This window comes from Brachypodium distachyon, chromosome 5, assembly GCF_000005505.3.
Source record: "Brachypodium distachyon strain Bd21 chromosome 5, Brachypodium_distachyon_v3.0, whole genome shotgun sequence".
Classification (NCBI taxonomy): domain Eukaryota; kingdom Viridiplantae; phylum Streptophyta; class Magnoliopsida; order Poales; family Poaceae; genus Brachypodium; species Brachypodium distachyon.
In genome coordinates, this window is record NC_016135.3 from 23,145,194 (window position 1) to 23,169,964 (window position 24,771).

A 24,771-nucleotide genomic window follows, 5' to 3' on the forward strand; every position below is an offset into this window, starting at 1 on the left:
CAGCCTTTTGCAAGCCGGCTGTCACGGCCGACTCCCACCTCTTGCTTTGCACGGAGTTGGTGGAGCAGTCTGACCTCTTGCTCTCCTCCCATTTGTGGGCGTTTTCCTATGATCATAAGACATTAGAAGCGATGTGAGCCTATATGGATGAGTGTGTCATCACTATGAAAAAAAACAAGAATACGTGAAACCCTTACCGCAAAGTTTTTGACATGCGGTTGCATCGGTGTCTTGCCCGCCCACTCATCAGGGACATGTGCTGAGGTGCATATTCTCTAGCACGTGGGTCCTTCAGAATTTGATGCACATGAGGCACCCTCCCTTCCGCCTCCAGCTGACGGTCCTGCTTCCGCCAGATCTTCCTCTTTCTCTCTTTCCCAGCACTCCCGAGCCGGTGGTTAAACTGTTTAATCGCGTGCAATTTCTTAAATTTCTCTTGACTCGAAAGGAAGGCAGGGTCAGTTGATTGCTTCTTGAATTCCTCCCACGTGGCCTCATCGGATATTTGAGGCCATTTTTGTTTTACCACCTCCCAGGGTTTGTTCAGCCACTTTCGAGCGTTGTTTTTCCAATTTGCGAGACCATTCCTCAATGATATGTTCGTCGCCGCATCAAATCTCGCCCGCCACTCGTCACTGACTTGGAACCTCTGGTGCACGTCCGCGAAGCAGAGATTTCTAGTGACTTCATTAATGGTTTCCCACTCATCGGTGATTTTGCAATGCTTACGGGCAATGGCGCCACACGTCATTGAGTATGTCATTTGTGCCTTCACCGGCGACACTGGGCGGCCTCTTTCGGAATACGTAGTGACGACGTACTTGAAATCCTTCAAGGGGTGGCTCCCCCTAGGCGTCCTCTTCTTTGTTGCCTGTGAACTAGGCTGCGAAGCTCCCTCGAGTTCTTGCTCATTGCCAGATCCATCAGATTCATCTACGGCGTAACGTAACCTTTGTTCCTCCTCAGGTGCTTGTTGGCTACTGTTGTCCATTTTGTGAACTACATATGCAATCAAACCTATCACATATATGTAGCGGAAAATTTTGGCATAACCTAAACAGGAAAACAAAAAAATTCGGCATGACCTATGCTAAAATAACTAGCAATTTTGGTCTACCGAGAGTTCACAACCTGCATAAAAACCATTCCCACCCGCATATATGCCCCCTCGACACAATGGTCGGCCCATTCAATGTCCCGACACGATGGCCGGGCCTCACATAACAACATATAACAATGCCTCTTGACTCAAATTTACGAACAATGTTCTCTTAGCAGTGGATTCAGTTATCCTACGGCTCACATAACAACATATAAAACCATCGAACCTGCTGAGAATAACACAAGTAATTATCGAATAAATATTAGTATTACATCATGGGCCTACAACATGTTCATGTCAAATAGATAATTAAATTAGTGGTGGTACCATCAAAGAAAAAAAAATGATTGCTCCTCCCTCAGATGGCTTGCCATCCAAAGCAACAATCAATTGTTTACTAGTAGTAATAAACTGGCTGTCTCATACTAAATGTTGTAGCCAAATTAAGAAAAAAAACATTTAACCTTCGAAGCAAAGCAAAGCAAAGACAGCCAAATGCGGAGAAAACATTAATGGATTAATCAGCCTTCCTTGTATATCGATTCTGTTATTCGTTAAAATTGTTTGCATAGTGCTACAATGGCTGGATGAATGCAGTGTATTAGGTGTTGTCACATGTTAATTTTCCATGATTAGTCCCTCACAGGAATCCCATGGGTACAAGGACAGCAGAAAGCAATATGCATGCTCAATTCCCAGAGTACTAAATGTGTGAATACGAACGACACTTCTCTATGTGTAAAGAGATGAACTAAGCATAAACCTACGGGGGTACGCACCTGGGGTTGGGGTCGACGGAGACGTGGCCAACGGCGGGCGGAGACGAGGCTGACGGAGGGCGGAGACAGGGCCGACGGAGGCGACGGTGGGTGGCGGAGACGGAGCCGGGGTCGACGGAGGCGACGGCGCGATGGTGGGTGGCGGAGGGCGGAGTTGGGGCCGACGAAGTCACGGGGCCGGGTACGTCGATGGAGGCGGCGACGGAGCAGGGCGACGCGACGGAGGCGACGGAGAGGGTGGCGAGGCAGCGCTTCGCCGTCGGGTGTGGAAATCCCAACTGCGAGTCTATAATCAGACGCGTGGGTGCGGAAGAAGCGGCGGCGCTTCGGCCTTATATAGTGGAAGACATCAGTGTCGGTCGACGGTTCCGCGCCCGACAGTGATGACCATCTAAAAATCTTAAACATTATAAAACTATTAAAGGACCATCTAAAAATCTTAAAAATTATAAAAATATTATAGGACCACCTAAAAATCTTAAAAATTATAAAAATATTATAAGACCATCTAAATATCTTAAACATTATAAAAATATTATAGGACCATGTAAAAATCTTAAAAATTATAAAAATATTATAAGACCATCTAAAAATCTTAAACATTATAAAAATATTATAGGACCATCTAAAAACCTAAAACAGTACAATTATAGAAATATGCTCAACAGAAAAACATCACATATTAATTTCAATTAATTAGTACGAGTACAAATACAATGTCACTACACTCGTTAGCTAGGCATTTTTCTTGGCCTTGTCCTTCCTTCGGAAAGTCAGAACTTCCTTCGCAGTGCTTTTGAGATAGGCTTTCTTTGGTAATTCCTTCTCGCTCCCATCAATGTTCTTTTCCCTCTCCTTTTCCTTCTGTCGATCGTGCGTTCTGCTTCTTCGTCATCTGCAGCAATCGTCGGATCATGAAAACCTTCGTAGTCTTCTTGTGAACTAACTCCGTCTACTCCAACAATGCTTCTTTTCCCTCTTCTTACGACGACGCGACCTTTATCGCTGAGTCATCTATGTAGAATAGTTTCTTACATAGCTTAGCAAAGACCCATGGTTCTTCTCTTGCCGGGATTTTTCTCACGTCAACTTCTTCACGCGGAATCTCGGGAGGTAGCACCACAGTCGTGAACCTGTGACTCTCTTCTCTGTCCCCTTGGGTATATCTAACACGGAACATTGGGATCTTTGTGATCGAGTAGTCCAATTCCCAGATCTCCTCGATAACGCCAAAGTACGCTTTGGTTTTGCTATTGCTGCCAGTCCCAGTTTGAGCAGTCACTATACCGCTATTTTGATATGTGCTTTTACTGTCCTGAGACTTGGTGTAGAAGGTATAGCCATTGATAGCGTATGATTGCCAAGTAGAGACGTGGTAAGCAGGTTCCCGTGACAAATATGCAGCCGTCTCTTCAGATACGTTGCTCGTCTGCCTGCCATACCAGTAATTTTTGAACCAGGCGGTGAAACTTTTATTGTGCTCCTTGTGGATCCAGACTTCCCCTCTTTTAGGGTTTTCATCTCGAAGCTGTTGCATGTGCATTTCCTGATATGGGCGACAGCAATCGACATGTTGCAACACCACCAGATGTGCTCTTTCAAAGTCGGCTCGCCTGCCTCTTCCATACACATTAAGTTGCTTATGTCCAAGACCACCTTGGTCATCAAGCTTGCCCTTGTGCCGCGATTCCGGAACGCCTATTGATTTCTGATCGGCCAACCAATTAGTGCAGAACTCGACGCACTCTTCTGCCCTAAAACCTTCAACGATGCTACCTTCTGGCTTCGATCTGTTACGAACGTAGCGCTTCAGAACCCCGTTGTATCGTTCAGGCCCATACATGTTGTGCAGAAATGAGGGCCCTAGGCACAAGATCTCATCGACTATGTGGATCATTAGATGGACCATGATATCAAAAAACGTCGGAGGGAAGAACACCTCAAGCTCACAAAGAATCTTTATGATACTCTGTTGCAATAGCAGGCACCGTTTAACGGTTATTGAATTCTGGGAGATGCTATCAAAGAAGTCGCAAAGCTTCATGATTATCTCCCTGACTGACGGCTCCATGATACCTCTGATTGCGACTGCGAGTAGCTGAGTGAGTATGACATGGCAGTCGTGAGACTTCATGCCAGTTAGCTTGTGACTATTCATGTCAACCAACTGCTTGATGCTCGACGAGTAGTTCGACGGAACTTTAATGCCATGCAGGCACTCGCACATTCGTCGCAACTCGTCTTTCATCATGTTGTAACAGGCAAGACGACATCGCGTAGTCACCGTCACGGAACCATTCTTGTCTGCTGCCGACACTTCTTCTTCGCCCCACAGCTCTTCTCTGATATGCATTAGTTCCAGGTCCTTCCGTGCTTTCGGTCCGTCTTTCGTCTTCTCTGGAATGTTCATCAGCAACCCCAGCACGCTTTCGCATACCTTTTTCTCGACGTGCATCACATCTATGCCGTGACGGCATTGTAAATGTGGCCAATACTCCAGGTCCCAGAATACAGAAATCCTTTTCCATACCACGCCATCCGGCTCCTTATATTTCTTCGCAGCAATCTTTCCTGGAACAACTTCCAGATCATTCACTATTTCTAAGATCTCCGCGCCGGACTTCTCCCTCGGCTTTGTCCCCAACTCTATCTTACCATTGAAACTTTCCTTGTCAAACCTCCAAGGGTCTTTAGCATCCAACCAGTTTCGGTGGCCCATGTAAACAGTTTTGGACGAAGCGGGCAACCTCTGAGATGTCGTGTTTTCCTCGCACTTCGTACATGCCTTGTAGCCTTTTGTTACCTGGCACGATGTATTGCCATTCGCGGGATAGTCATGGACGCACGTCAACAACGCCGCTCTCATCGTGAAGTACTCCCTTCTGTTTGCGTCCCAAACCATTCTTCCAGGCTTCCAAAGTTGCTCTAGCTCATTCTTTACTAGCTGCAGGCACACATTTAGGTCAGCTCCTGGCTGCTTTGGACCCTGTATGAGCATGCACATGTGGACGTACTTTCTCTTCATGATTAACCATGGAGGAAGGTTGTACACAAATAAGATCACTGGCCATGTTGTGTGCTTGCTGCTCTGGTCCTCGAACGGATTGATTCCGAATGACACAGATGATCTTCACATCAGTAACGGGCTGTGTGGCCCGACCCGACACTGATGTGCACCGTCATTGATGTTGTGTCATCAGTGTCGGTCGGGTGGCCCGCCTGTTACTGATGTGTGCCATGCCGAATATGGGCGAGTGAGGGGCGGGCTATCAGTGACGAGCGTCGTCCCGCCCGACACTGATGATCGGCGTCAGTGACGGGCCCTGCCCGCCCGACACTGATATCCCGTCATCTATATGCCATTCTGTAGTAGTGTAGACCAAGCCATTCCCATAAAAGGCATGTGGACGTACGGTATAACTTGGGGGGAGCGGCACAAAGTTCGGTCCTTAATTGATCCGAGTAAGACTCCAACACTTCATTAGGCTACAACCTAATATCAAAACCCTATTAAGATCCAACTTATTATTCCACATTGGCATTAAGCAACAACTTAATAACCATCTCCACTTTTCTCTACTAGTCTCCAAACACCACAATAAAATTTTCCTACTCGGATCCAAATCATCTCCATTTTTACTTTTACTTTTATACCAAAGTAATCTTTCATAATCTCTCTGGGCAATGCATGTCTCCCAAAGGTTTTCAAAATCACCCCAAGTTTAGTTGAAATGTGGTAGTACACTGCATTTTCATTTTTACTTTAGCGGTGCTAATTACTTGTATGGGTAAATCTAATACGCCACTCTTGGGAATAGCAAAGTTTTTATTTTACCTAATGGCGACAATGGTGGGGGTTACAACTTATTCAAAGGTAATGACTCATTCAACTAGGACATTAGCTAACACATCTACACTTAAAAACTAGCATGCGATAACAAAATACAACATGCATGTTTAATAACACAAAACTACTTATAATGCAAGTATGGGATTCAAAATGGTCAAGGGGTTGCTTGCCTGGCTCATTGAGGTCTTGGTACTGCTCGGGTTCGTCGATGAACTCCTCGTACGCGGGTTCCTCTACTCGTTTGCGCTAAACACCGAATCAAATACCCGAATCAATAAATAGCAGTAAAAATCATAAAATCTAAAAATTACAAAAATGCTATTGTTGGATAGAGGATGAAATTTTAGGAATTTAGAAATTTGTTTCACTTGATTTGGAGTTGTAGATCAAATGTTATGGGCGTTCGTTTGATAGCAGTAACTAGTGAACGTTTACTAAATAGCATTTCGGGTTTTCTTTTGTTTTTGCTGAAAAGGTAAGAAGCGTATTTCAGCTTTTCCATTTTCCAGCAGAGAACACGGTTTCGGCCCTTGGCGCTGCTGGGTTGAACCCGACGGGGCGGCTGGTAGGCTGGCCGGAGCTCTTACCGGCGGCGGTGAAGGACGGCGGCGGCCGGCGGTGGGCTGGGGCGGTGCAGAAGGTCTAGGGGAAGCCTCTTGCCCCGGACTTCAAGCTCCGGCGGCCACGGGCGGGGGGCTGCTTCGCCGGCGGTGACAGGCGGCGAGAGCTCGCCTTAGAGCTTCACGCCTGAAATAAAAGAAGGGGGAAGGGTCAGAAGGTGAAGAAGATGCTATGGTAGAAAGGAATTTGAGAATGGCGCGAGGAGGACGACGAATTTCGTGCGGTGGCCGCGGCAAGCTTCCTCACCGGAGAGGAGGAAGAAGAGCTTCCGCCGCCAAGAGAAAGCTCGGGTGTGGGATTGGGGAGGAGTGGAGGTGATGGAGGGGCTGTGGGCGCATGGGGACCTTATAAAGGCCAGCGACGTCGCCCGTCGGGTCATGGCCGAGGCGCGAGTGGGCGGGCTAAAGCCGGGATTCCCGGGCCGAGAGCTTCGCGTCAAAAGGAAGCAAATGAAGTGGGGATGCTCCTGGCACGTTTGCGTGGAAGATGGCGAGCCGAGGCGCACTGTGGCTGCGCGTGCTCGCGACGCACGCCAGGCGCTCGGTGTAATGATGGCGGCGTGCTGCGAGGTGGAGGAGGAGACAGAGGGCGGGATAGGGCTGGCAGCGAGCTAAGGAGGCGGGGAATCGTGCTGGGTTGCTGTGCTGCGTGGGCGGCGGCCTTGGCCTACGGCGATGCACGATGTGGCGCGCGCGGGCTGGGTGCCGCGGCAGCGTCGCGTGGCCAGGGGCAAAGCCGCTCTTCCCGGCTGTTTCCAGCGCGTCACAGTGGAGGTGGGGTGGCAGTGGAGCTACAGGCGCGAGGAGGGAGAGGGCGGCGGCCTGAGGAGCTCCAGAGGCGCGCGTGCCCTCGATGCCCGCAGGGTGCTCGATGGAATGCCGCGACGCCATGGAGCTTGATTGGGGGCGAGCCTGCCGGGCTAGGAGCTAGGGCATGCATAGGTAAGTAGCTTGCAACGTCCTAGGGTTATCATGGCTAGAGGAAACGTGCTGGATAGAGAGAGAGGCTATGGGGTGGCTGCATGGCATGACAGTGCCTGTTCATGGCATGGCAATGGCCACCCAGGGCTTGAGGAAGGTGATGGAGTGGTGGGGAGCTGCCAAGTGGGTCCCTGGGCATCTTGTCCAAACCCAGGAACAAGGATTGGGGGTAAGGGGCTGGGTAGAGTCTTGGTTTTGGCTAAAAAGGTGAGTGCCACTGTTCTGTCCAGATCCTTCCTTAGGCTGAAAAGCCATTTGTTTGAAAGGTGTTCTGGCAGGCTAGGGCTTGGCTAGATTCTATGGGCTGAGGGCTAGGGGCTGGTAAAGTTTCAGGTCAATAGGATTTTATTTGAATAGGTTTTGAGTAGTTTTCAGATTTAGGCCAGAAGTGAATTTTGCAAACTGATCTCAAATTTCCCATTAGGCAGTTTCATATTTTTGCATATTTGAATTCAGGGCATCAAGATGCATCTAATGGTGGTGGTCTCATATTTTTCTGAGTTCAAAAAGTTTGAATCCCTTTAGAAGTCCAAATCTGCCCGAAATTTGAATTTGTCCTTGTTCTCAAAATTTGAACTGTGGACCAAACCTTTTTCTTATATTTGAGTTGTATATGATTTCTATGATCATCCCATGATTTTATGGGGATTTATTAAGCTGATTACAACCCTCAAACTCAATTTAGTTTGATTTGGCAGAATTAGGGTTTATTCACAAATATTTACTTTTATTAAGTAAAATATTATTTTATTGGTTCAGGGGGTTAGATAAGGTTTAGAAGTAATTTGTGGAATTGTTCCATAATTAATTGAGTTGATTTCCTATTTATTGATATTTTACAAGTGATTAGGGTTTCTAGGGTTTAGGGTTTCATTTAGGGCTTTATCCCTTTTTAGTTTAGGAATATTTTCCTGAGTAGTTTTATTTCTAGTAAATTATGTTTTGGTAGAAAAACAACTTGTTATTTGAAACTCAAAAAGATTCAAAATGTTTGGAGCAAGAAAAGAACAAATGAATCCAAAAAGAAAATTTTAGTCACATGAAATGATAGGTCCAACGTGAAATTCCTTGATTTCTATTTCATGGGGAACTCGCAAAAACTAGGGTGTGACACTTTCTCCACCCCCCTGCCAGCGGCGGCCACGGTGGTCGGCGCTGTGTGGGAGAGAGGCCTGGAGGTGTAGCCGTGAAGAGTTAGGTTTTACTCCACACAGAACCTGACCCCCTCTTGGAGGGAGTAGTTGTTTTTCCCTCTTTGAATAAACTGAATCATGAGTTCGCCTGACTCCTCCCTCCTGCTTGGCATGTCCATGGCGTCCAGGTCGTCGGAGCTAGCAGAGATAGGTCCCTGATCTGTGGTTCTTGACCTAGATCCAATTAAATTTGTATGAAGCCCTAGCATTATGTTCCTCTAACGGCTTTTATTTCTTGCATATCCAAAAAGAAACTCCTCTTTGGTCTGATTTAGTTGGAGATGAAAGGGTTAGCAAATCAATTTGGAGGTAAGAGTATGAAAGGGTTGTTTATTGTTTGGTTGTATGTTCAGTTAAATTCTCATATGATCTACTATAGAATGCCTCAGATTTATAATCTCCGAACATGAGTAAACTAGCAATAAGCCCTGTGCGTTGCTACGGAAGAACAAAAGAAAATAAACGCGACCTCCAGGCCCAAGTGCGGCACCAAGCCGAGCCGGACCGGCCCGGGCCTGTTAAGCCCGACGGGCCTGGAGAAAAGCCCGTGAGAAACATCCAGCCCGATGGCCTTTTATTTCTGTGGCAGCGACAAGAAAATAACCGGCAGTGGCATATTGGTTGTAATTTTAATGAAGTTGACCTACGGCGCCCACCAACTCCGCCTATGTTGCCTCAACATAGCCGGTCCCAAGCCCGGGTAAAGGAGGAGGGTTGTGATAGGCTTGGCGAGCCAATGTAAAAAACCCAGCCACTCTTATGGAGATGAAACCCAAAAGAATTTCGTTGGGGCGTAACCCTCTTAGCGACGCGCCATACCGGAACCCAGGTGTGGTGTCAAATGGGCAAGGGCCGGGCCGTCACCCCCTAGGTGGTGCGCCGTATCTTGATCTGGATACGGTGACAAGTGAGCAAGGATCGGGTCGTCGCATCCTTAGTGGCGCGCTACATCGACGCCCGGGTGTAGTGGAAAATGAGCAAGGGTCTTCGCATTTGACTCGACGAGTGCGAAGGGTAAGGAAGCTAGCCGAGCCTAGGAGGATCCGCTTAGGTAGCTGGAACGTAGGGTCCTTGACAGGTAAGCTTCGGGAGCTAGTTGATACAGCGGTGAGGAGAGGTGTGGATATCCTTTGCGTCCAAGAAACCAAATGGAGGGGACAGAAGGCGAAGGAGGTGGAGGATACCGGCTTCAAGCTGTGGTACACGGGGACGGCTACAAACAAAAATGGGGTAGGCATCTTGATCAACAAGAGCCTCAAGTCTGGAGTGGTAGACGTCAAGAGGTGTGGGGACCGGATTATCCTGGTTAAGCTGGTATTTGGGGACTTAGTTCTCAATGTTATCAGTGCATATGCCCCGCAAGTAGGCCACAATGAGAACACCAAGAGGGAGTTCCGGGAAGGCCTCGAGGACTTGGTTAGGAGTGTACCGAGTGGCGAGAAGCTCTTCATAGGAGGAGACCTCAATGGCCACGTGGGTACATCTAACACAGGTTTTGAGGGGGTGCATGGCGGCTTTGGCTATGGCATTAGGAACCAAGAAGGAGAAGATGTCTTAAGCTTTGCTCTAGCCTACGACATGATCGTAGCTAACACCCTCTTTAAAAAGAGAGAATCACATCTAGTGACTTTTAGTAGTGGTCAACACTGTAGCCAGATTGATTTCATCCTCTCGAGAAGAGAAGACAGAGGTGCGTGCCTAGATTGCAAGGTGATACCTGGGGAGAGTGTTGTCCATCAGCATAAGCTTGTGGTGGCTGATTTCCGCTTTCGGATTCGTGTCCAGCGGGATAAGCGTGCCAAAGTCGCTAGAACAAAGTGGTGGAAGCTCAAGGGGGAGGTTGCTCAGGCGTTCAAGGAGAGGGTTATTAAGGAGGGCCCTTAGGAGGAAGAGGGTGATGCGGACAGTATGTGGATGAAGATGGCGACTTGCATTCGTAAGGTGGCCTCAGAGGAGTTTGGAGTGTCAAGGGGAAGTAGAAGAGAAGTTAAAGACACTTGGTGGTGGAATGATGATGTCCAAAAGGCTATTAAAGAGAAGAAGGATTGTTTCCGACGCCTATACTTGAATAGGAGTGCAGACAACATAGAGAAGTACAGGATGGCAAAGAAGGCCGCAAAGCGAGCTGTGAGTGAAGCACGGGGTCGGGCGTATGAGGACCTCTACCAACGTTTAGACACGAAGGAAGGCGAAAGGGACATCTATAAGATGGCCAAGATTCGAGAGAGGAAGACGAGGGATGTTGACCAAGTCAAATGCATCAAGGACGGAGCCGACCAACTCTTGGTGAAGGACGAGGCGATTAAGCATAGATGGCGGGAGTACTTCGACAAGCTATTCAATGGGGAGACCGAGAGCTCTACCATTGAACTCGACGACTCCTTTGATGATACCAGTAGGCGTTTTGTGCGGCGAATCCAAGAGTCTGAGGTCAAGGAAGCTTTAAAAAGGATGAAAGGAGGAAAGGCAATGGGCCCTGATTGCATCCCCATTGAGGTGTGGAGAGACCTCGGAGACATGGCGATAGTATGGCTAACTAAGCTTTTCAACCTCATTTTTCGGGCAAACAAGATGCCAGAAGAATGGAGACGGAGTATATTAGTACCAATCTTCAAGAACAAGGGGGATGTTCAGAGTTGTACTAATTACCGTGGAATTAAGCTGATGAGCCATACAATGAAGCTATGGGAGAGAGTCATTGAGCACCGCTTAAGACAAATGACAAGCGTGACCAAAAATCAGTTTGGTTTCATGCCTGGGAGGTCGACCATGGAAGCCATTTTCTTGGTACGACAACTTATGGAGAGATACAAGGAGCAAAAGAAAGACCTGCATATGGTGTTCATTGACTTGGAGAAGGCCTACGATAAGATACCGCGAAAGGTCATGTGGTGGGCCTTAGAGAAACACAAAGTCCCAGCAAAGTACATTACCCTCATCAAGGACATGTACGATAATGTTGTGACAAGTGTTCGAACAAGTGATGGCGACATTGATGACTTCCCGATTAAAATAGGACTGCACCAGGGGTCAGCTTTGAGCCCTTATCTTTTTGATTTGGTGATGGATGAGGTCACAAGGGATATACAAGGAGATATCCCATGGTGTATGCTCTTTGCGGATGATGTGGTGCTAGTCGATGATAGTCGGACGGGGGTCAATAGGAAGTTAGAGCTTTGGAGACAAACCTTGGAATCCAAAGGTTTTAGACTTAGTAGAACTAAAACCGAGTACATGAAGTGCGGTTTCAGTACTACTACGCCCGAGGAGGAGGAGGAGGAGGTTAGCCTTGATGGGCAGGTAGTGCCTCAGAAGGACACCTTTCGATATTTGGGGTCAATGCTGCAAAAGGATGGGGACATCGATGAAGATGTGAACCATCGAATCAAAGCCGGATGGATGAAGTGGCGCCAAGCTTCTGGCATTCTTTGTGACAAAAGAGTGCCACAAAAGCTAAAAGGCAAGTTCTATAGGACGGCGATTCGACCTGCAATATTGTATGGCGCTGAGTGTTGGCCGACTAAAAGGCGACATGTTCAACAGTTAGGTGTGGCGGAGATGCGCATGTTGAGGTGGATGTGTGGCCACACAAGGAGGGACCGCGTCCGGAATGATGATATTCGAGACAGAGTTGGGGTAGCACCGATTGCAGAGAAGCTTGTCCAGCATCGTTTAAGATGGTTTGGGCATATCCAGCGCAGGCCTCCAGATGCTCCAGTGCATAGCGGACGGCTAAAGCGTGCTGGAAATGTCAAGAGAGGTCGGGGTAGACCAAACTTGACATGGGAGGAGTCCGTAAAGAGAGATCTGAAAGGCTGGAATATCACCAAAGAACTAGCCATGGACAGGGCTGCATGGAAACTTGCTATCCATGTGCCAGAACCATGAGTTGGTTGCGAGTTTTTATGGGTTTCACCTCTAGCCTACCCCAATTTGTTTGGGACTAAAGGCTTTGTTGTTGTTGTTGTTGTTGTTGTTGTTGTTGTTGTTGTTGTTGTTGTACCTACGGCGCCCACCCCTTACCTATGGCGCCCACCCTCTCACCACCGATTCCAATTTAATATATAGTAATAGATATGCCACTATAATCTCCTAACATGACCATGCATCAAGAATCACGAAAGGGAATAAAGACCTTGAATGTCGAATGTGAATGGGTGCACAGATTAAGTTCAAGCTCCAATTATTGCTATAATCACAAGTGCTTTTTCCCTTTAGTGGTTACAGAAGGAAGGAGACACTCAAGAGATGTCTTACGTATCTTTATCTGTGCAATATAAGGTAATTTAGCAAGTTATAAGTCATCAATGGCAGATGATTCATATAATTGCATGTACTGGAGATACAGATGTTACTTATAATTTCTCAGTATATGCATATTTTATAGGAAACATAGAAAAGCTTTGCATATCTTTTCATTAATCGCTGTATGTTTTTTCATATCATGAATTTGACATTATTGAAGCTCTGTTTCCTGTTGAGAAGACACATGTTTAAGTAAATCTGCTTACATGTAGAACTTTTAGGCTGGCTATCTCTATTTCAGAGATCTGTATGAGTTTTCTTCTAAATTAAATCTTGAAGAATTTTTTAGTTACCATTTTGTGAGATATTTGAAACTTTTAGCAAATATAATAAGTTCATCCCCACTCAGATTGCTAGCTTAGCATGCATTTGAATTATCAAAAGAAGAAACTTCAGTTTAGTTGGTAAAAAGGCTGATTGCTTGAGATACAGATGAAGGCCATGCTACTATTGATGCAAACATTTTATAATTCACAAATTTATATGCATTTTTTAACTTAGGTTTTTAAGAATTTTGAGTTATATTTAATGATTTTTTTGGCTTTTCAGTTCTCGACCACACAAAACGAAAGTCCAAGTCACCAAACAGTGATCATGCCGCAGGAGATACTCTCTCCGTTCCAAAACACAACTCATATAGATTTGTGCACTTGGACGAAGGCGACTCTCGTTTCTAGTGCCTGACCACTCATATTGGATTAATAATAAGTGGTTGTGAGTAGTTATTGGCCGGGTGCGGGTATGAAGAGAAAAATGAGGTGTATTGTGAAACAAATGAGAAAAATCTATATGAGTTATGTTTTGGAATGGAGAGAGTACGCAGTAGGCAGTAGCTGCTCCGGTTAAGTCGAATCCTACTCCTAATTGATAAATCCATTACAGAACATAATAAGGGCAGTCCGAACTGCTATGGTTACTTAAGAAATGCAGGTAACTCCTGAGATGCCACCACTTCACTTGACGTAGATACCCCAAGAGCTTCCTGGTATCTTACTTCTGCACATTGCAATTTCTGTTTCAAAGACAGCATAACGAAGATCAGGATACAAGAATTGCCAGGATTTAAAATGAACGGCAAATACAAGTGGCTTGTACAAAAATCATTAATAAATATTATATAAGTAATGCATGCTTTCCTACAGAGATACAGGTTAAATGCCTTCATATCCTATGGAGGCATGTTTCCCTTATGACATTTTGCAGTTCAGTAAACAATTTTATCATAAATGCACAAGTTTCATGCAAGCACAAATTACCCATTGCAATTGTTATATTGTAGTACATTTATCCATTGGTCATATGAAATGAAAAATATTCTATGATATATCTGCATCAGAGATCATGCATAAGAGAGATACTCGGATACACGATCCACCAAGCAATAGCTTGATTCCACATACAGAACATAATTCTATTATGCATCAACCTCCTGACATAAAACCAAGTTCATACTTTTGAATGTCCAATTGTAGTTTCGCACTAAGCATGCTGCTGGTAACAAGCCTGGAGTCATTCAATTAGAAATGCTAAAACCAATGAAGCTGGTATTAAGGATAACAGTGTATTGGGAGATGCAAACTTTGAATTTTTAAACGGGGCTACTAAAATGATAGCCAAACATTGTGTGCGCCAGAAAGTTGAAGTAATGCATTTTTCCTGCAAAGTTTTTGAAATCCTTCATATCCTAGACATACTTTTTTTCATGATACAGTCCAGCAGATCATATGAAAAATTCCGCGCAAGAAGATATTACCCATTGGTAACTTGTATATCTACTCGCCATGCGAACAAAAACTTACGCTATGATATATCTGAATCAGGAATCAAGCATAAGAGATACTTGAGCAACTATGCAACATCAACACGCAGAATATGGACTGTTAATCCCATTACGGATCAACGTTTGGAAAAAGATCTTAAGGCAATCATTCTGAAATGTCACTTAAGAAGCATTTCAAAATGGCGCAAGATATCAATCATATACCAAACACAATTCTACAGCTACACCAAACAGTGTGATCGAAGACACACATTGCTAAACTGAAACAGAGCATTGTTCACATTATCTAAAGGCTAAAAGGCGAACCTGGCAGGATCATACCTCAGGGAAGGGAATACGGGAGGCCAGATCATCATGAAAGGAATTATGGCAATACTCTCCCAAGTTTGTTCCTCCGCTGACATCTCATACAATGTGCGCAATGTCCTGCACCTCGTATCCAGATATCGGACATGTCGACCCATTTGCAAGAGCACAAACTCAGCGTGGTCCCCCACATGTTTAATCCAAGGAGAAGAAGAATGTGCATCCTCAATCGTGCAATCTGAAATCATCAAACCCGCACACATGACAAGCAGAATTGTGTCCGCAATGGACCAGCAGCCTCCCTTGTATATCAAGATGCAAAGCTGAAAGTCCTTCAGCTCGACGAGGTAGATACTGGAACCATCGGGGGTGCAGGACAGCATGAAGTCTGAAGCTGGATGCTGCACTCCATCTGGAAGCTGAACTGTTGAAAAGCTTGACGTATTCAAATCCAAGACACTGATATCCCTCATGGTGACAGTCATGTAGACTTTGTTTTGAATCAGCACAGAGTGTCCTGCCCGCCCAACAGGGATCCGTGGCGTGGCTGTGGTATGGCTGCGCCAGATGCCATCCTGCAACATGTACACTCGCGCGGTCCAATGTTTTGGCGGAACAGTTGACCCAATCTCATCATAGGAAAGCTCCATAAACACATAATAGTAGGATAAGCTGCCGTCTTCTTCCTCTCTGGTCAGCACTTCAAACCCTGTCGCTGGTGGTGCTGGATTGAACGTCAGCCGTGGGTTGATGCTAATGGCTGTAGCACGGGGGCAAAGTGGATTGTGCACTTCATGCTGAAGTTGGTATCCATATAGATCGCCGCACAGGGTGGTGAAGACGCTGCCGTTCCGGCAGTGACGTGCCAAATTTGCCTCGGACTCGCGCGTGGGGAAGCTGTAGCCCTCGACGGTACGGACGGCGGCGGCAAGCAGCTCGGGGGGCTCAGGGAGCACAGGGACGAACCTCTGGGTGATTGGGGACGAAACTGGGGATCCATGGATGTATAACCCGAGGAGGCGGGGCGGGTTGAGCTTACGGAAGCGGCGGAGGAAGCCCATGTCGGAGGCGAGGTGGTACCAGCGCTTGCAGACGGCGGCGGCGCGGACGAGGGTGGTGGGGAAGCCGACGCGGAGTAGGATCTCGATTAGAAGTCCGTCAAGCCGGAGAACCATGGATACGGCGTCTTTGGCCGCCGCCGTGGTGGTGTCGTCTTCCATTTCCAAGGGAATGGAGCTGGGGTATGCGGGGAGTAGGTGCACCGGGCCGGGCGTTGTGTGGCCGAGCGTCGGGGCGGTGGTGAGGGAGGGAGGCGGCTCGGGGGGTAAGTGGAACGAGTCAGGGAGGGGGCGGACGGAGACACTGGCGCGGGGGTGGAGGAGGGACCTGCTGCTAGGGTTCGTGTCCTGCTCCCTGGACGTGGGCCGTGGGCCGTCCCAAAGGGGTATGTGGCATCAATCGCTACAACCGCAATTAAGAATTAAATCTCTTCTTATGATTCCCTCAGGCGTTGATTTCATAGAACTTCCATGCCAGCATTACTTTTGCCAGAGGTGCATGGAGACATACTCAAGCATGCATGTCAAAGAAGGAACAGTACTGAATTTGGTGTGCCCTGATGACAAGTGCAGAGGCGTTGTTCCTCCAAATTTATTGAAGAGGTTGCTTGGAGATGCAGATTTTGAAAGATGGGAAAGATTGGTACTTCAGAAGACTCTAATTCAATGGCTGATGTATAATATTGTCCAAGATGCGAAACAGCTTGCCTGGATGATGGGAACAATGCCACATGCTCCGAGTGCCTCTTCAACTTTTGCAGCCTCTGCAGAGATCCTTGTCACACAGGGAGGGGATGCATTATTCTTACTCCAGAAGAAAAACTTCTCACCTTAAAGGTAGCAAATAGATCTTCCGGCCTATCGGCCTAACTTTATTCAGAATCCAGCTAAACACTACATAATCAGATTCTGCCGTTTCGTTTCACTCGTTTGTCATAAATATTTGCTGTGGAAGTGTGAATGTTTACTATCAGAAACAAGTCGAACTTCCAACATATTAAGAATACGAGGACTTGGGGATCTCAATTATTTGATATTTCACAAACAATAGAACTTATTTGGTTCTGCAGAATTTAGAAAAATAATTTTCTCTCTCTCTAAACTCTAGTGTGAAGAATTGAATCATGTGCCCTACTGAAGTTCTGCACATGGAAATTTGGGCAAGTGTATAGTAACAGGATGTGTGCCTGGACATGCCTCCCTACCGAATTTATCATTTTCAGAACCTATTTCATTTGGTTTCCAGAGAAAAGGTATTATAAGTGTTTTGGATACAATACAATGACTTTCATACACTATTTTTCTTTTTGAGAATATATTCGTGTACTTAAGGTTATTTTAGAATATGATGCACTCCCAGCAAGATATGTTCAATTGATCAACACAACAAGAATTGTGTTGAGATCACAATTATCAACATGCCTTTTGTTTTATACAGGAACGTGCAAGGGTACACTGCTTGAGCAAAGGTGATATAGGCAGGAGAATTAACTTGGCGAATGAAATACGCAGCATCAAGGAAGTGCTACGTTCTTCCGTTCCATGTCCGCACTGTGGTGTCGCCATCTCACGGGTGTCTGGGTGCGACCACATGTTTTGCAGGAACTGTCGTAATCACTTCAACTATAGCTATGCTAGGAAAGAGGTAAGGGCGGTTGATTTTATTAAAGAGGACGAGGTACTGAAACCAAAAGTGAAACTGCCACTATCAGTCAGCATCAGACAATATCCATGCCCGATATGCCACCAACCACATCCCAAGGTAAAGTTGTTGTTTCCATATATGATGTGTATTTTGTCATCAATTATTTCAACTGATGTTGTGAAATGAATTCAATGTCTCTGATATGCGCAGATTGGAAACAACAACCACCTCTTCTGCGAGCCATGCCAGGTTCATTACTGTGCTCTTTGTCGGAAGGTGGTGCGGAAGAGCTCGGAGCACTATGGCCCCAGAGGGTGCAAGCAGCACACTGTCGATCCTGAGATCCCTCAGAGTAGAACCAAGAAGAAGGATGACTCTGGATCAGAACTTCCGTAAAATGATCTAAAGGTGGAGCATCGGTTTCGACTAGGCTATTCCTACAGGTTTATTTCGGTGCAGTTGCACACACATATGTACAGCTCGGAATAGCAATAGTTTCTAGTTAACCTACAGCATTTGTTATATAGGACATGCTTGAAAGATCAGTGAACCTCTGAACACCCGAAATTCGTGTTTGACATGGAGTAGCTTGCCTTTTACTGTGATATGAAGATAGCTGTAATTTATTTTTTCACTGGATTCTGGTAAATGAATGAAGACACTGTCTAATGTGATGCTGAGCAGATCGGAAACAACAACATATCTCCTGCGGGGTCTGTCAGGTTCATTACTGTGCTCTCTGCCTGATGGTGGTGAGGAAGAGCACGGAGCACTATGGCCCTAGAGGATGCAAGCAGCACACCGCTGACCCCGTGGTTGCTTAGTCTAGAACAGAAAAAATATCAATAGCTACATTTGCAGCTTTTTTTTGTAAGCGAACATGTTGTGGCTCGAATCCATGGCCAATCCTACTTTCGATAGGACCTGTTGACAATTGAATCCAATTTTTCTCATTATTTGACTATCTATAATAGTGCGGAAAGAAAGCCCGGAGGAAGAGTGACCTTGACTTTCTCGCCCCTTTGTCTTAGGATTCGTTAATTCTCTTTCTCGATGGGACGGGGAGGGATATAACTCATCGGTAGAGTGTCACCTTAACGTGATGGAAGTCATCAGATCGAACCTGATTATCTCTAAACCCAATGTGAGTTTTTTTTATTTTGACTTACTCCCCCGCCACGAGCGAACGAGAATGGATGAGAAGCTTGTGGGATTGACGTGATAGGATAGGGTTGGCTATACTGGTGGCGAACTCCAGGCTAATAATCTGAAGTGGAGTTGGAGGTTAGTGACCTCGAACCCTAGAAATCATTTTGTTTTAGATCGAGAAACATCAGTTATTTAAAAGTATTCGGCGCAACTAAGGATACGGATCGCTAGCTTATCGTCGGCCTGAGGCGTTGAATCAACCTGTTAGGACCCCTAAAGTTGCATTAGTAGTCCTGAAATTACAGCCCATACTGCACTATACCAAACCGAGCTCGTGGGCCTGAGGCGTTGAATCAACCTGTCAGGGCCTTAGGGGCCCAAGTTGCATTAGTAGCCCTGAAATTACAGCCCATACTGAACTATACCAAACCGAGCTCGTTAAAATGAAATGACACATAAAAAATGGTTAAGTAAATTAAAAAATTATATAAAAGCTTGTTAAAAAAGCTGGATTATTATAACCTTTACTATAATACAGCTAGACTCCAGTCTAATTGGGTTAACGTGAGTTTAAGTTTCCTCTTCCAGCCCCGTATACATATACCAGGTTTAACAGCCACTGTGTTACTCAGTCCAGTCCGTAGAAACTCCGTCCTCCGACCGGGCAACCCGCAGTCCACCGCCGATGGAGAATCCTCACGGCGGCTCCCACGGAGAGACCGATCTCTTGCCGGAGGCGACGAGGATGCTCCACGAGATCGCGCTCCGGAATCGCGAGGAGGGAGAGGAGCCCGATCTGCCGGAAGAGCAGCTGCGCTCCAACGACCAGCTCCAACAAGATGAGGTGGTACTACTTCACTTTGCTGGAATCGATATTTCGTCCTACACCTCGTCACCGATTAACCCTTGGGCTAGTATTTTCGGAATGGGTTGCGAATCCTTCTCGTGATTGCGATGGTTCTAGTCCCCCACCGGCCCACCGAAACCTCCAAGCTGCGCACAATTTTGCCATGCCACTTGGTAGTTGGCAGCGGAAGATAATTAGCGCAGAAACTTGGTTTTAGAGTCAGAACTTGTAGCACAAAAATCGGACCGGCCATTGCAGATCATTCGTTATTGATGTTAATGTTGGTGCGAAACCACGTGTACATGGCCAATCTGCAAGCCAGTTTTGTAGTCCTCTTCTGTTATGTATTATAATTGTAAATTTGGTCAAAATTCATCTAAAATCAATGAAATTTGTACGGAATGACAACGAAATATTTTTGAAGTTCCCAACATTTCCGAAATTTCGGATATTTTGGTGAGATCCGAATTTTTCTGGTTGCCAAATTTTAAACCCTGGTGATTTGGAATAACTATGACTTGATCGTAAGATCGAAATAGTTGATATGCTGTCAATCAGCTAGGGGTTCCTTTTAGAATGCCAGTTCCAGGTTCCTTTTAGAGTGAAGAAAATGATGGAATTGATAGACATAAATCGATCCGTGATTGTAGATAAGTTTTATGTTTTGAAAGACCTATAAATGACTAGCCTTTGTTTATAAAGCAGGTTGAAAAAAAATATAAAAGCCCAAATGGCCAAGAGGTAAAACAAAAGGACTTAGAGAGAAAAAAATCCCAAGGAAAAACTCTAGCAATCTCTCGAATATACATAAGTTAGTACTGCATACTTTGTTCTTCAAATAGTAAAACTAAAGACTATTTTCTTGTGAAAAAAACTGTGTTGAAAAACAGATGATCATCGATAAGTATTTCAAATTTATATGAATGGAAAGTACATTAAATTTCAAATACATCCTGCTGATGTAATTTTTCTCTATATGATTGCTTAGATGCTGGCAATGGAGGCAATTTATGGTGGCAATTTATACATTTTTGATGAAAAGTCTGTACCACGGTCTTTCCAGGTACATCTGTTTTTCAATAGAGGAATTTTTTTAATTAGCACCATACTCGTAGGATTCGGTAACTATCCTATGACAACAAAAGCTGACATACTATTTTTTTTTCGTTTTATATTCTTTGCAGATCCGTGTGCACTGTGAAATTCCAGATGGTATCAGTATATCCGCAGAACTTGTCCATGGTATTGATAATGACCCGAACAGCCAGTCCTTTGACACATTCAGTGTCGATCATTTGGCTCCAATATCCCTGACATGCCTTATGCCTCCATCATATCCGAGCCATCATCCTCCATACTTTACTATCGGTGTACAATGGTTGGATAGCATGAAGGTTTCCTCCCTTTGCCACATGCTCGACTCGATCTGGGCACAGCAACCTGGACAGGAAGTTATTTTTGAGTGGGTGCAATGGCTGCAGAGTTCTATGCTCTCTCATCTTGGTTTTGATGACGGGATAGTCATATGGCAGCCTGGTAGTAGAATGGATCCCGTGGATGTTCGGGTTGTTGGGGATATTCTGTCTGTAGAGTCTGTTGTTCAACAGTTGATCAGCTACAGTGAGGAACAATGCCATGAGTCATTTCTTCATGGCCTTCATGTCTGCAGGATCTGTTTCAGTGAGTACACAGGTAACTCGGGGCATCCTGATGCCTTGGTATTCTTCCTGGTGTTCAACTGCTCGTTTCTTGCATTGGTTTATTCATTAGATTATCTCTACTTTTGGATCTGAATGTGCTGCCTTCTGAGCATTTTGTTTTCTGGAACTTCAAAAGGGTAAGGTGTTCTTGCAATTCCTGAAGAATAGAGTTGGCCCAGTTTGTGAGGAAAAGCTGACCGGAAACTTTAGCATAATACTAACCATTCGTTATTTCACAAGTGCCTATATCATAACCTAAATCTGTTGTTTCTGAACAGTTGAGGAGAGCAATACTAGTATTATATATACATTAGGCCCCGAATTGGGGCTCTGTGGAGCCAGGGCACCATGATTTGAAATGCACATGTTCAATCAAAATTTGGTTATATATTTAGGAAATTTGAGTTCTGGGGCATATACCAAGTTGTAAGAATTCACATACTCCACAGTCTACAACTCTACATACCTTTGAAAGAAAATACTTGAACTCAGATATTGCGGGGTATATTTCTTTGCTTGCCTGTTGATTTTCAACAAACAATCATTAAAAAAGTAACTACAGTTTGAATTTTAGTCCAAACTTCTTTCAACTCGTAGCCCACAAGTTAAACCAGACATACGAAAAAAAACAAATTCTGCTGTTCCCCGTACCTAGGCAAAACTAATAATTTTGGGGCATGGTGCTCCTGTTAATTATCTTTTACTCCTATGGTAAGGCTATCAATAAACTAGTTGGTGGTCCATTTGCCATGGAGTTGTACGCGTGTACCAGTCATCTGACTGCTGCCAACAATTGAGATTGAAATAACACCCGCAAAAAAAATTGAGATTGAAATAAATTGTTCACCACTTGCTTATACCTGTTTTGCAAAAATACCTTGTCATGAATTTACAGATACGCCAAGCAGCACCTCAGATCAGTAAAGTAATTGGTCTTTTAAACTAGTCCATAGCAATGCGCATTTCTTTTACTAGTATATGAATAATACAAGTTGCTTACATTGTAATTTACAAGGTCCCATAGGAACAAGGGCACAGCCCAAACGCCTAAGCAGCCTTAACCCTTATTCAATCACAAGCTTATTTTCCCCACAAAAAATTATGTAGTTTCTATAATTGCCACGATTAGCACAACTAATCTTTTCCATGTGTCATTGTGCTGAGGTATAATCATGACATTCTAAGTTCCATCATGTGTGGAGTCTGGAATATTTGGAAACTAAATATGTGTACTTTGATTACCCTCAGGTGTTGACTTCATAAAACTTCCCTGCCGTCATTACTTTTGCTTGAGTTGCATGGGGACATACACAAGGATGCATGTCAAGGAAGGATCAGTGCTGAAATTGGTGTGCCCTGATAACAAATGTGGAGGCGTTGTTCCTCCAGATCTATTGAAGAGGCTGCTAGGAAATGCAGATTTTGAACGGTGGGAGAGATTGATACTTCAGAAGACTCTAGACTCGATGTCTGATGTAGTTTACTGCCCAAGATGTCAAACAGCTTGCCTGGAAGATGAGGACAATGCCCAGTGCTCCAAGTGCCTTTTCAGCTTCTGCACCCGTTGCAGAGATCGCCGTCACGTAGGTGGGAGATGCATTACTCCAGAAGAAAAACTGCTCTCCTTACAGGTTCAAATAGAGCTACTGGCCCATTACCTATAAAAAATAATTTAAATACTACAGATTCTCCTTTTTGTCAGAAGTATTAGCTGTGAGTACTAACTATGAGAGCAAGTTTCCAACATATTATGAACACGAGAACTTGGAGATGCCAAAATTGCTGGTACATATTTCATGAAATAGAAAACTTATTTAGTTCTTGAGAATTTATAAATATGGGTTTCTTTTACACTGATGAGAGTTGAATCATGGGTCATATTGAAATTATGGCCTTTCTGGGTCATAAAGAAAAACAAGCCGGCAGATGCCTGTTTTCTGAAAAAAGAGAGAAGAAATGTTGGTCAAGTTTCTAGTGATATTACATGTGGCTTAACATGTTCCCTTGCCGGTTCTATTGTTACATTAAATTAAATTCAGTTACTATATGTATGCTAAATGGAGCATTATTTTTTCTCGAGAAAACGCAAAGAATGTAAATTACAAAGCCCAAGACCAGGCTAACACACCAACCACCCAAGACAAGACCACGAAGACACACATCGCAACCGGCAAGGATATTTTTACTTTATGGTTGTTGAATTTGTCTTTATGGTTGTTGTTTAACATGATGCCATTTTCAGCAAGATACACATTCCAAGTTCCACTATTTGTCTTAGGGTTGTTCATCAGTGTCTTATTGGAGTTCTATACAGTGAGAATAGCATTGAGAATTTGAGATCACCATGTTCAGTACTCAAGTGTGCTATATATTTGTTTTCTACAGGAACGTGAAAAGGTACGCCACTTAGCCAAAGGCAATACTGAACGCCGGGTTATCTTGGCGAATGAAATAATTAGCATCAAGGAAATAATTCGTTCTTCTGTTCCATGTCCGCATTGTGGTACTTTCATCTCACGCATGTCAGGCTGCAACCACATGTGTTGTAGCAACTGTAACAAGTTTTTCTGCTATGACTGTGGCAAAGCACTAAATCCCGATCATACAAGGTACATTCTTCTGATGTCTAATGGTCAAGTGTGATCTGTCAAGTATCCTGTATCCTATATTCCTATAGCTATTCTCTGGATACCAGTTCTGAACCAACTCTTCTTTCTGAAAGTGAACGATGCAGAATTGATAGGGAGAACCTGAGAGTGAATGTGGAGACGAAAGATGTCTTCAAAAAGATACAGAAAGAACTGAAACATGAACTACGTAGAGCACATCCATGCCCGAGTTGCCACCAGCCAAATCTCAAGGTGAAGTTTCGTTGGCTTTTCACATATCATATGGATTAGTCATCTTTTTTACCGTGTTCTGAAGATGTAGTTTATTTGTCACTTGATTTTTCTGGTAAATGAAGACACTGTCCCTGATGTGAGCAGATGGGAAACAACAATCATATCTTGTGCGGAACATGCCAAGTTCATTATTGTGCTCTGTGCCGAACGGTGGTGAGGAAGAGCTCGAAGCACTATGGCCCCCGAGGGTGCAAGCAGCACACTGCCGACCCTGAGATCACCCAGATTGGAACGAAGAAGAACGATGACTCTTAATCATAACCATTGTGAGGGCAAGCAAGCCCTGGTTCTGGCTACAGGTTTATCTACAGTTTCAGTCTTCCAGAGAGCAGTAGTTACAGCTACTTTTTTTTTGGGTGTGTTTGTGTAGCCCAACCTGTTATCGGAAATTTGTGTACCTCTGAACCCCGCCAACCATGCATTTTGTTTTTAGCTTGACGAACATCGTCATGTAAAAGACAGCACAAAAGCTTGCTGATTCAGTATAACATAATGTTTCAGGTATTATTGAGCCTACGACACTTCTTCTTTTATTGAAAAAAACAAAAGTATA

General features: G+C 44.8%; 3 protein-coding genes across 5 annotated transcripts; 2 read left to right on the plus strand and 1 right to left on the minus strand.

The window, feature by feature from the left end:
- Positions 1-13,572: 13,572 nt before the first annotated feature.
- On the minus strand, positions 13,573-16,287 carry LOC100845148. The gene is made up of 2 exons (XM_003580434.4): positions 14,932-16,287; positions 13,573-13,842 (listed from the first exon to the last, which is right to left on the minus strand). The coding sequence occupies exons 1-2, from the start codon at positions 16,134-16,136 to the stop codon at positions 13,821-13,823; spliced, it is 1,227 nt and encodes a 408-aa protein (XP_003580482.1). The 5' UTR covers positions 16,137-16,287; the 3' UTR covers positions 13,573-13,820.
- LOC100833663 (probable E3 ubiquitin-protein ligase RNF144A-B) lies at positions 16,147-18,015 on the plus strand. Its single transcript, XM_024456077.1, is given in 5 exon segments — positions 16,147-16,360; positions 16,424-16,633; positions 16,636-16,811; positions 17,413-17,736; positions 17,830-18,015. Coding segments are annotated over 5 exon segments (1,110 nt in total).
- Positions 18,016-19,333: 1,318 nt separating this feature from the next.
- LOC100840487 (E3 ubiquitin-protein ligase RNF14) lies at positions 19,334-24,734 on the plus strand. 3 transcript variants are annotated; one of them, XM_024455436.1, is made up of 7 exons: positions 19,334-19,612; positions 20,604-20,678; positions 20,800-21,307; positions 22,564-22,946; positions 23,701-23,924; positions 24,050-24,176; positions 24,303-24,734. In XM_024455436.1, exons 1-7 carry the CDS (start codon positions 19,454-19,456, stop codon positions 24,471-24,473), a joined length of 1,647 nt encoding a protein of 548 aa, XP_024311204.1. In that variant the 5' UTR covers positions 19,334-19,453; the 3' UTR covers positions 24,474-24,734. The 3 variants fall into 3 exon arrangements, with proteins under 3 accessions (XP_024311204.1, XP_014751073.1, XP_014751072.1); XM_014895587.2 differs by having other exon boundaries at positions 19,335-19,612; positions 24,038-24,176; positions 24,281-24,419; XM_014895586.2 differs by having other exon boundaries at positions 19,337-19,612; positions 24,038-24,176.
- The last annotated feature ends 37 nt before the right edge of the window (positions 24,735-24,771 follow it).

What these genes read in the sequence shown, in the direction of transcription:
- LOC100845148 (XM_003580434.4), bottom strand. Translation starts at nt 16,136, where the DNA reads ATGGAAGACGACACCACCACGGCGGCGGCCAAAGACGCCGTATCCATG. An exon ending in CCCGTATTCCCTTCCCTGAG is followed by an intron (nt 13,843 to 14,931) that starts GTATGATCCTGC and finishes TCTTTGAAACAG; the next exon opens with AAATTGCAATGTGCAGAAGT.
- LOC100840487 (XM_014895586.2), top strand. Translation starts at nt 19,454, where the DNA reads ATGGAGAATCCTCACGGCGGCTCCCACGGAGAGACCGATCTCTTGCCG. An exon ending in ACCAGCTCCAACAAGATGAG is followed by an intron (nt 19,613 to 20,603) that starts GTGGTACTACTT and finishes ATGATTGCTTAG; the next exon opens with ATGCTGGCAATGGAGGCAAT. An exon ending in AAAAACTGCTCTCCTTACAG is followed by an intron (nt 22,947 to 23,700) that starts GTTCAAATAGAG and finishes TGTTTTCTACAG; the next exon opens with GAACGTGAAAAGGTACGCCA.